This window comes from Peromyscus californicus, unplaced genomic scaffold (assembly GCF_007827085.1).
Source record: "Peromyscus californicus insignis strain IS unplaced genomic scaffold, ASM782708v3 Scaffold_10__1_contigs__length_136768540, whole genome shotgun sequence".
NCBI classification, from domain to species: domain Eukaryota; kingdom Metazoa; phylum Chordata; class Mammalia; order Rodentia; family Cricetidae; genus Peromyscus; species Peromyscus californicus.
Window position 1 is genome coordinate 97,876,324 of NW_026294391.1, and position 12,430 is coordinate 97,888,753.

At 40.0% G+C, this 12,430-nt stretch overlaps 1 protein-coding gene across 1 annotated transcript in view; it reads left to right on the top strand.

Annotated features, from left to right (window-relative positions):
* Positions 1-10,814: 10,814 nt before the first annotated feature.
* The window catches only part of Slc6a14 (solute carrier family 6 member 14), a 30,637-nt gene continuing 29,021 nt past the window's right edge, over positions 10,815-12,430 (top strand). The window contains exons 1-2 of the mRNA XM_052746724.1: positions 10,815-10,862; positions 11,919-12,084. Of these exons, the coding sequence (XP_052602684.1) occupies positions 10,815-10,862; positions 11,919-12,084 (214 nt within the window). The remainder of the gene's footprint in view (positions 10,863-11,918; positions 12,085-12,430) is intronic.

Here is a 12,430-nt window from a genome sequence, read left to right on the forward strand (position 1 = left end):
TGAAATTTCCTTAACATTGTGGTGTTATTCGTTGGTGGGTGATTTGCTCTGGAGCATTCTGCTCTCATGAATAGATGAATGCTGTTATTATTGGAAGTAGAGACCTGATTAAAAAGATTACTTCTTCCTGATTCCCTCTCTGTCTTGTACAGGCTCCCTTGCCTTTCGGCCATTTTAGGATGCAGCAAACTCCAGTGCCACACTTTAGAACTTCTCAGCCATCAAAACTCACAAGGTGAACAAAATACTATGAGCTAGAATTGATCCAGTTTGTGATATTCTGTTTTAACTGAAGAAAATGAACTAAGATGGGTACCTCAGAAAATTGGCAGGAGATCCTTTTTCTTGATAGGAATCCTAAAGGTTCATTCTTAGCCACAGGGTAAAATATGAATTTAATCATCTATTCTCAAGCTCAGCAATGTACAAGTAGTTTCTGACATTTTCTTCAAGGTAATGGGGGTATGTCAGTGAAGAAAACAAGGTTCCTCACCAAACTAATTCCATGGCAGTATCCTAACCATTTCGTTTACCTCTACCCCTATTCAACAAATTTTAGATCTCTTTTGACTGGCATTGTGTTATTTTATAAAAATTCTTGCCTCATTATAGTGATGTTTCCCAAACCCCAATATTTTCTGTCCAAGCTTTTTCTAAGTCTTCTAGAAGATCTAAATATTTTATTCATTTAAACACTTAAATCTGTATTCCATTTTCCTGCTTGATTATTCAATGTCTTGTTTGATAACTTAATACTCCCCTCGAAAGACTACAAGTTCCTTATAGACATAGTACCTAGGATAGTGAGTGTGTCAGAACCTTGCATTAATACAATGATGAAATGCTGCATAGTTTTTTTCTGTTTTTGAATGAAACATGCCCATGGAGACTCTACCACAGAAGTTCTGAAAGTCTTCATGCTAGTCCATTTACAAGAGTAAGACCGAATTCCTGGAGGCAAAAGGCCCACAGAGACAAGAAATCTGAGTGTATTTTTGGCATTGCTGCTCAATATAAAGAACTTGAAATGTTTTATTTTAAATTATGTGTATATATGTGTGCCTGTGTGTAGGTATGTGTATGTGTGAGTGCAGGTGTCCTAGGAGTCCAGAAGAGAGTGCTGGATTCCCCTGAGGCTGGAGTTACAGGTGGTTGTGAGCAACGTGACTCGGGTGCTAAGAACCAAGCTCTGGTCCTCAGGAAGAACAGCAAGTAAGATCAGTTAGTGAATCATCGTCTAGCACTTGAAGAGAGGACTTTTGAAAACACAGCACCTTGTAGAATACTAGACTCCTTGTGCTTTTGGTTCTCCCTGTGGAAAAGGAGACACTGACCACTTTACTATATATTTCATGGTGTTATTAGGAAGAACATATGAGAATTTATATGGTAAAGTGTGTTGCAGTTTTTTCCTTTCTTCTTGGTATTTCAAAGCCAAGCAAGAGTAAAGGGAAGTGCAAGATAAAAACTTTCCTGGATAAAAGGAGATATTGACATGTTTTTGTTTTGACCACTGCTTACCTAGTAGGACCTTTTAGTTCTCCTCTATGGCTAATTAAAAACAAAGGAAAATATTAGATGGCAGAATAAAAAATGGGGGTGTCAGCAGAACAGCCCGAACTTGAGCTTGGCATCAAAAGCACGCACGTGTTTCCTATTGGCCCAGTAGATTACCAAAGGGAGTCAGGATTGAGTCTTGTGGCTAATATGTAACCCAAGAGGGATGCCAACCGATGAATGTGTTCTCAGTAGTCAGAGGTTCTCTGGAAGACTATAAGACAAGGAAGCTGAGAGAAACTTCAAAGAGTTCATAATATTTTCAAACACAAGTTTGTTTTGTGCTTTATCTCCAGCCCAAGAGGTTGAAAGTCAATGTCCTAGAACAATGCAGCAGAAGCTACATGCTTACACACCTCCTGAAACTTCCCGTGCACCAATGATTTGAACATTTGTCATGCAGTGGGCATTGAGGAGCAGCCATTCATAGCCAGTGATTTGGTGACAGTTGAGTAGTTGAGTGCAGGTTGTACCAATAACTCCTCCTACCTCTGACCCTGCAGAGGAGAAAGAGTATCTCAAAAGACAAGTAAGAAATCAAAGAGAAATTTGTATTCCTTTACTTTGCCAAGCTCCTTGAAGTAAACTGTGCCAGTAGCTGTGGGTTAGCAGGACAAACGGTGAACTGCATTCACTTAAAATTTTAGTTTTTTATTTGAATATTTTGCTTTGAAAATTAATATCTCATCATCTCTTCATCAATAGCATCATCATCATCATCATCAATATCATCATCATTGTGTATGTAATGTTAGTGTATGTGTGTAGATGAGAGGACAGTCTCTGGGAGTCAGTTCTCTACTTCCACCACTGGCCCAGGGATTGAACCTGAGTCCCCTCAGACTTAAGTAGCAGGTACCTCTACCCTACGTGTCATCTCGCTGGCCTGGATAGATATTTTAATCCGTAAGTGATACTAGGCTAAACTTTTCCTGTTTTTTTTCTCAAACCTTTTTGTTGTTGTTGTTGATACAAGGTCTCATATGCAGCCCAGGCTGGCCTCAAATTCACAGAGGGCAGCCCACATTCCTTTCCCAAGTGCTTGGATGAAAGGTATGCACCACCACGTCTGGCTACTTAGTGTTTTTCATTGATTTATAAGAATTACCAGTGTTGGCAGTGCAGTGGTGGTGCATGCCTTTAATCCCAGCATTCCGGAGGCAAAGCCAAGCGGATCTCTGTGAGTTCGAGGCCAGCCTGGTCTACAGAGCGAGATCCAGGACAGGCACCAAAACTACACAGAGAAACCCTGTCTGGAAAAACCAAAAAAAAAAAAAATTGCCCATGAGATGCAGATTGAAAATTCAATATGCACATATGCACATACTGATCAATGTAGTATAATGGAGTACTTCCTTCTCCTCCAATGTTAACCATGTCTAAGCACTAGAAACTTAATATTCTTCTAGTTAGTTTTACTGTTAGCTGGGCTTTTGGTGATGCCTACCATCTCAAATACTAAGGAAAGTTGGAGGATTGCAAGTACAAGGCCTGTTTGGGCTACAAAACAAATTTGAGGCCATCCTGGGCAACTTAGTGAGACTTTGTCTCAAACTTAAGTAATAGGAAGAGTTGAGGGTTTAGCTCAGCAGTGCATTCCCAGTATATGTAAGCCTCTGCTTGATTTCAAACCCTATAAACTCAAGAAATTGTACACATCCATATGCACACATATTGTAGATAGCAGTTACCTTATTTTGTTGTGGAAAGCCAGAACTGGCAATCTCATCAAACAGAGTAGAACAATAGACAATAGTGACTGGAATGAGCAGAAGGAGTGGGAACACAAAAGGCTAGGAAAGGTTAGGTTGGACTTTTCAGTATATATAAAAGTGTCAAGATGAGCAAGTGTTTTACATATTAGACATGGGGTTTGATGCTAGGGGTGTAGTTCAGCTCTTAGTGTGCTTGCCTAGTATATACAACACTGTGGCATGGAACAAACAAGACTTGCAAGCTGTAATCCCTGCACTTTGGGAGTGGATACAGGGGGATCCGAAGTTCAAGGTCATCCTTGCATACCTGGTGAGTTGGGCTACATGAAACCCTGCCTCAAGAAAACACTGGAAATTGAATATACTCTGGTTAAGGAAGTACTTAGAAAAAAGCAAAAAAGCATGTATTTGTATCTATTGCTGCTTGAAAGATTGATGTTAGTATAGGTAGTTTCCTGTTTCCTAGAGGCTATCTAATTAGAATAAGCGACGTGTCAGAAAGTTTGCATTTTACCAATCCCTAGCTTTCTTTTCATAAAGAAGTCACATAATAGCAATATGAGTATTTTCTTCTTAATTTAGACAAATAGACATAGTGCACCTCAGTGCACCTCGCTGGAGTGAGTGACTCTAGTTGGTCAAAGGACTTAGCAAAGTATTAAAGAGGCTGTCTTTTAACTTTCTGTATTTTCAGGTGATATTCTCCTGTAAGTTTCAATCACACAGCTTCCTTCATTTCTAGACACAAAAGCTCTAAACAAGTGAGTCAGGCTGTAACCCACACTGAGGCATTAGCTGGTGTTGTGTAATTACAGGACAGGTGTATCACAGCTCTTAGGCCTGAAAACAACAATATCCCCATAACACAGGGTCATGGGCACCCAGAACACTAGTAAATGATTGGTGCATCTCACTCATACTAGAACTGTATGAATGCCAGTAACAGAGTTGAACTTCACTTTATTTGTAACTTCTCCCATGGGTATAGGTAGAAGTCTTGGTGCTGTTTTCATAAACTAATCTCTGACTGTAGACAGCAGAACCTAGGATATGGATCCAATGGACTTATACATGAGATCATCCTTGTGCCCCTCAGCAGTTTCCCAAGAAGGATGCCCTGACTTTAGCAGTGAGACATCAGCAGGCATTAAGGTGTTAATCTTTTCAGTCTAGTGGGGCATGCTAATTGCCATTTGTTTGTGTTTTGAGGAGAGACTGAAAGGGGAGGGGTAGAAGAGGGAAGCCTACATGGAAGGGGAAAATAGTTTGGAACAAGGACTGGGTGAGGCACAGCTCAGTAGAAGAAGTAAACAACAGGGAGGAATGTTGAGAGGCAGGAAAGAAGCCAGAGAATAATCAGAAAATGCTGAAATGGTAAGGAGACACATTCACACACCACAGTATAGTTATTTGGGAACAGATCAAGGTTTGTTACCTGATCTGAATGCCAGTCCAATATTTTTTAGCTTTTACTATTTTAGACAGTTACATCACTTCTCTGTGGCTGTTTTGCTCATCTGTAAAATTGGGAAGGTGAGCTGTTCTGGTGATTGAAAATAACACTTATGTAGGGTATGGTATATGGTAGGTGTTCAAAAAAGTTCCAGAGTATGGTGGTGGTTATTGTTAGTTATTATTGTTACCGATTGTCACATTGTTACTGTCAGGTGCAGTGTTGTCTGACTGTGATAAAGCACAAACAAATCAACTGTCATAATGTTAATTAAGAACAGAAAGTACATTAATGAAGAATGCCTCAGATTCTGGGGGTCAATTGTATCAAAAGAAGCTTGGATGTTTGGGGGCATGGCAAACAAGATATATGACCACATTCACATCCTACTGCATGTCACTTTCACATTAAAGAGCTTCAGTGAAGCACGAAAAATTAAAGCTATAGTTTTTTCACATGATAGGTTTGTAGCACTTCCTTTTACAATGCTTTAAAATATGTAGTGGTACAGTTTATCTCTAATTAGATAGAAAGATATTGAAAACGATTGTACATGAATGCAATATTAGCAACTCATATCCATTGGTTTATTCTCATCTCTTCATATTAAGCTAGTAGTAGAAAGATTACAAGTAAGTTCCATGGTGAAATTCTCATGTTTATTTTTCAAGTAGGTCACAAGAGCAATCTTTCTATGGAACTTATGAAGTGAATGATTTCCTTAGGTGGGAAATCAAGAGATTCAGCCTCCTACTTTCTTAAGGACCTAGATTTAAAGCCACAGCACATATTTCTGACAGAGTTAAGTACTGTGCATGCAAAACAGAGACAAACATCTCTTACAGAAATGCATTTAAAAAGAGAAATACCTGTGTTTCTGGGGTGCATTTAATGCCCCATTACAATAGCATCAAGTAACCAGGTCAAGGCAAAATACTTACTAGTACTAACAACTAAAAGCGTGAATGTAGTGGTTACTAATATTCAGTTTCAGTGTGAATGAAAGAATGAGTATTGCTGCACTGAAAAAGGACTTTCCTATCACAGAAGAGAAACTTTCTAGTTTATTTACTAAAGAATACCCCCAAAGCTGAATCATCTCCATTGTCAAATTAATTCAAATAGGTCACATTAAAGATTTAGTTTGGTGAAAGAGATTTAGGAAATTGGTGCGTTATGTCTGATGGTTATCTGCACATCTATGTGTTTCTTAGCTATCAAACTCTGTGTGTCTGTAGTACTTTAGGTAAAATGTGTCTGTATTTGAATCTCGGCTATAGCTGCTGAAGTCTAGCTGTCCTGGAGCACTCAGCACTCATATGAGGCATATGACTGTCCTCATATGCCTCAGCTGAAACTCAACTTCTCATAGTTGGCTCCTGTAAATTCTCAATGTGGGACACACATCGGATAGAGACACAGGTGTAGACTAAGCTGTTTCTTCTTTAAAGACTACACACAGAGAAGTATATTAAGTCTTACTGAGAAAGAGGCTACGTATAATTTCATTCATGTGTAATATTCTATTTGATATGGAAAAATCAAATGATGCTTGATTATTTCATGTTATCATTAACACCAATAAAATAACAAGCTCTATGCCTCAGGGATGCCCAATAAATCTAAGATGTTGTTGTCCTTAGCTTCTTATTTAAGTAGAACAGTTAACATGCTAACTGATCTGAAACTCCAGCTCTAAGGGAATTGGACGTCTATCGATACTATAGGTACATGCACACACGTGCACATACCTCTCTGTACATAAACACATAATTAAGAATAAAGACAGCACCCACATGACATCTCACAACTATCTGTAACTCCTGTTCCATGGGATCCAATGCTCTCAAACAGACATATCTGCAATCAAAACACCAATGTACATAAATATAAATTAATTAAGAAATGTTCTAAAAAACAAAAATAAAAGATAAATCTTTCAAGAAGTCTATATATTATCATTTTTCATTTTTTGAAGCTCACTGTTTGTCAAAAGTAATTTATAATGTTAAAAGTCAAGATAGTGGTTAACCTTGAAAATGTAAGGTAGAGTCTTCTAATATGCTGGTATTACTGTTTCTTGAACATGTTTTCATTTGGGCAGTAGTTTGTCCACTTCAATACAAAGTGAGTTTGAACTTTAAGAAAGGAGTGTGGCATGCTATAGCCAATGGAAAAATAAAAATCATCATCTTTACAGATTTACCTTCTGAATTTAGAAAGAACCGGTGTAGAATTAGACATCACTAGCTAGTGTTTTGTTTCAAAATTTCTCTGGCATGCTAGCCTTCATATTCTATAGGAGGGCATTGTGTGAATTCTCCGTCCATTTATTCATTGATATAGCACTTCTTCTGACAGTAAGATCTAGGTAACAGAGTTTTTCTCTCTCTCTCTCTCTCTCTCTCTCTCTCTCTCTCTCCCCAAGTCTGATTCTAAAAATTTAATCCAAGACCTTTCACATGCTATACAAGATTTCTAGCCCTGTGACCGTCTTTTGTGAATAAATTTTGTTTCTTAGAAAATAAACTTTGTTTCCTGAACGAAATTGCAGTTAGAAACTGATCTTTACTTGCTGGTAACGTATTTCTAAATAAACCTTCCTATTTCTGACAATAAGTCTTTTGAAAAGCCAATTATATTCTGGTCTGTGATTTGTACACGTTAAGGAAGAGCTGACCCTTAGCTGAAAGTTCATCCCTGCATAACCCAATGAATAGGGGTCATTACCTTCATTTAGGGTTTTTTTTTTTTCACAGCCAAAGCTGAGCTTGTTGTGTACACCTCCCAAGGTAATTATCACATTATTATTGCCCATTGGACTATAGCTTAAACTTTCCTTGCACAGTCCATGTCCATCCACTCTTTTCCCAACCTTATTTCTTGTTACTCCAACTATAAGCATACTTCTGTTAAGAGCTCTCACACCTACTCATTCAAATCCTGCGAATGAATTTCTATGGTTCTCTGTTTCTTTTGTCCACTCATTTTGTATACATAACATATATTATTTCTCTCTCTCTCTCTCTCTCTCTCTCTCTCTCTCTCTGTGTGTGTGTGTATACTCATGTACATGTGTGTGTATGCTCATGCATGTGTGTGTGTGTGAGACACTATGCACATATGGAAGTTAGAAGACAGGAGTATGTTCTTTCCTTATCGACAGCTAGGTCCCGGGGATTGAACTGTGGACATCAGGCCTGTTGACAAGCACCTTCACCCTCTAAGACATGTCACCAGCTCTACTTCTATCTTCCTTCTAATTTCAAAATACACAATTCACAAATGTGTTTTGTTCGTCAGTTGATATGATAGACCCAAAAGGAGACAAAATATTCATCTTCCATTACACAATGTCTTGGAAGTGAATTCTTTTTTTTTTTTTTTTTTTTTTTTTTCGAGACAGGGTTTCTCTGTGTGGCTTTGCGCCTTTCCTGGAACTCACTTGGTAGCCCAGGCCGGCCTCGAACTCACAGAGATCTGCCTGGTTCTGCCTCCGGAGTGCTGGGATTAAAGGCGTGTGCCACCACCGCCCGGCGGGAAGTGAATTCTTTTAAAAAAAATACGTATTTTTTGTTTTATGTATGTGTTTGTGCCTGCTTCTCTGGGTGTGCACCTTGTATGTACAGGTGCCCTCGGAGGCAAAAACAAGGCATTGAATCTTCTGGAGTTGGAGTTACAGGAAGTTGTGAGCTGCCTAATAGGGTTCTGAGAAGCGAACCTGTGTCACCTGAGAACAACAAGTCGTCTTAACTGCCCAGCCATCTCTTTCGTCCTGGAGAGTGAATTCTTCACACCAGTTTTGCTTTCCTTTGCTTCGGTAGTGAAGTCATTAAGCGGCCTACATGAGTCACATTTGTGTTTGTTTTGAAATCGAGTGCCCTGTAACCCAGACAGGGCTTGAACTCATTATGTAGCCAAGGATGACGTTAAACTCCCGCTCCTCCTGCCTCACTCTCTCTGTACCACCACACACAGCTCTTAGTCAGGTGATATGCATTTGCTGGACTGCACTGGGCACTCGTGCTTAGAATACAAGGAGGCTTAAGACAGTCTTCTTGCACTCAAAGGACACAATTTCACACGAATGTAGGGTAGCATAGGAATACAGAAGAGAAGCATCTAAATAGAGTCTGTTGAAATACAGAAGGAAACTGTGGAAAGGTCCAGAGAAGATGACACCTAATCATGAGTTTAAAGGATGACTGAGTAGTAGTTCACCAAATATGGAGGAAGGTGGGAATTTCCCAGAAGAAAAAAATAGCACAAGTAAAGTCACATAGGTGAGAAACACCATGTACAGAATAGGACACACAAGCTTAAGAGTTAGTGTCAAAGAATGGCAAGAGATGATACCATGCAAATAAGTAGTAGGCGTTAGCCAGGTCATGAAATGCCATGCTTGGCAATGGGACACATGTTCTTTCCCAATAAACCACAAAGTGTATATTCACTAAAATACATTTTATCATAAATTTTGTGCCTTGGTTGCTCTAATCTCAATGCTGACTGAAAGCTCTCTACTGTGTAATGTTGCCTGTTCTATATACATTGTGTTCCCCACAATTTGCCCATCACCAGGAATTTTTTTCTTCTTCTACTTCCTTAGTTACCAGCTGTTTACACTGGCCCATGGTGGATTACTTCCTTTCCTGTGAGATTTTGCTCGTTCAGTGAACTCTGATTTGCTTTTTTGCTCTTTTATAAAGCCCCCACACCACCTTTCCTTCTATGGCTAAGATAGGCTAATAACTTCTTTATCTTAGCCTTTAGGTCCCACCAGTAGTCTAGAATACTATTAAGGGGACATTTGAGTGATCTTTTTCTATTTCTCCACATATACTTATGTGTATGTGTGATGTAAGCATGTGTGTATATAAGGTCCCAAACCAGCCTGTGTGATAGCCACCACCAAGGTCAAGGCATTGATACATTCTGCTCACAACCTCTCTAGAGCCCCCTCTACTTTGCTCTATCCACCTGGACTCCTGAGGGCATATTTCTATTGCAAATGGAAAATTCTTGTCAGTCAGTGTGGAACAAAGGAACATAGATGAAAGTTTGGCTTTCTGCTGATTCCTCGATTTGCCTGAATTTATACAATTTGGTAGAACTGCCATCATCTCTGGCATGGACAGCTTGAGTGTAGATTCTTTGAATTTCTGATGAAGAGATGCTGCACTCGTGATCAGAATTACAGTAAGGCTTTCCTCTGTGGTAAGCTGGGCTGTTTCCTTGTAGTTTACTTTCTAGGCCTCACCTTTCTTGGCCGAGTGAAGTCCTTTGTTAGGGTTCGAATTTCCTGTAAACCTGCTCAATAATTTGTTTGTGTTTGGCTTCTTTGAAATACTGCACAAAGCAATCCTTGTAAAAGGCAAAACTGTCCCGAAGGCTGAGTAAAGGAGCTCGAGACATAGATTCAAAGTCGCTCTTTTCAGGTAGAGGCAGCTGGGTAATCTTATCTTAACTGGCTACATTTCAAGGTGCCCAATTCAGGGGCTTTCCCCTCTGGGAGCAGCGTTTGCCCCACGTGATGAAGCGCTTTCTAGTGAGGGGCAAAACTTGGGGAAATCAGAGGCCCAGAACTGTGTGGTCTGTTCACAAAAATCATAGCAAACAAAATGAACCCCATGGGTTGGGTCTCTCCCAGCTCCAGCACCAGGGGAGGTCAGCACTTGGCCCCAGGACAGAGACCTGACTGAGAAGCAAGGTTAGGAGGAAGCCAGGTATCCAGGAAAGGAGGCAAGATTGCTAAGCCACCTGCACAGCTCAAAGCCAAAAGTTGTCGGTCTTCTTTGGCGCAGCTCACTCACTTACAGCCCAGCCCTTCAGAGCTGGGACAAGAATTGCTACATGCTGGATTAACCTGGGGGAAAAACCAGAGGCTCGCTTTGGTCCCTTCCGGTAATTGAAAGGACTGGGCCACAGGAAAGGGGAGGAGAGAGCTTCCCTCCATAAATGGTCCCACCCCTAGGCAAGGTGGCTCACTTTGGCAGGTAGCAACCGGGGAGTGTGCACCTGCCACCAGCCGAGCTCAGCCAGACTGTGAGAAGAGGCAAGGCGGAGCACGTCAAGGGAGTGAGTGAACCATGAACAGATTGAAGTGCCCGAGCTTCTTCAAGTGCAGAGAGAAGGAGGTATGGGTCTGTAAGCTTCTGGAAGTGTAGAGGGACAGAGTGGGAAAACGGGGGTGGAGGGAGTCTCAATTTTTGCTTTCTGTAGCTCTTCCTTATTTTGCATATTCTTTCTCCTCAACTCTTTTCAAGTATGCCTGCTATGTTCCCACAAAGTCTACGTGAAAAGCAACTTTTGTACTGGTAGTTAGGATACTTAGGAGCACCTCACCCTGTACCTTGGGAAGCATACAGAATGCTGTTCTGTGTTTCTCTACACTGTGCTCATATGCTGCAGGGAAATGCAAAAATGGACTGTCCTTATCTGACCCTAGGAGCATTCCATACTCAAGCAGCTAACAGGTTGGAAGAGAATCCCTCCCCAACTCTCAATCCCTCAGAGGGAGGGAGGGAGGGAGGGAGGGAGAGAGAGAGAGAGAGAGAGAGAGAGAGAGAGAGAGAGTTGCTCCACCTGGTGGGACAGGAAAATTTGTCTCTTCATACTATTCTGTGATTTTAAGAAAACACTGATTATGTATGTGCTCTACGACACAGAGAGACGCTATCAGCACATAAAAAGTGTATGGAGTGATTTTTATTTAATTACAAGCTAGGTTTCATACCTCTCAATGACCTGCTATAATCTCAGAAATGTTGACTCTTCCTAATTTATACTCAAAACTTTTGTATTTGACACTTGACTTGTCTGCTTTTATTTGCCCTTCATGTTGGGGTGACATTAAACTTCTCATGATGTTATCTGAAAGGGCAGTAAAATACATACTTACAGATTTCTTTCTTTAATTTTAAGAAGCAAATGCTAAGTAAAAGTAGCTACTAGCAGAAATCTTCTTAGTTTTGTCTATGGCTATACCACTCTGAGTGTTTCCAATCTGACCTTAGAGGCTAAGCAGGGTTGGGCCAGGTTAGTACTTGGATGGGAGAAATCTCCTTGATTTTGAGACGAATTCCCCATGTGTTTTTCACCCTCCCTTTCTACAACTCTGTGGACTTGGGAAATTATGCTTCTGTGGAATTTGTAACAGAAAGGGATGATACTGATAATTTTTCCTTCTTTAGAAAGTGACAGCTTCATCGGAGAACTTCCATGTTGGTGAAAATGATGAAAATACAGACCGTGGTAACTGGTCCAAAAAATCAGATTATCTTCTGTCTATGGTTGGATATGCAGTGGGATTGGGAAATGTGTGGAGATTCCCATATCTGACCTACACCAATGGTGGAGGTAGGCTTTTCTTTCCCTTCTTTTTCCTCCAGTGGGATGTTGTATAACTTCTTTATATACATACATATATGTGCATGTATGTATAGAAAATATTTATGTAATACAACATATATATATATATAATAGAGGTATATGATACTTTGAGTTAGTAAAGAGGATGAGAAAGAAGCAAAACATTTATTGATAGACTATGAGCTACTAGTTCAAGTTTGGAAAATGCTTCAGGAATCTCTGACATAAACTTGATAAAAATGTTTCATGCAGTACTTCTGAATTGATTTGAGATACCATATAGTCTTCAGCTAGGACTTTCAAAAATATATTCAGACTCAAATTGAGCTTTGCT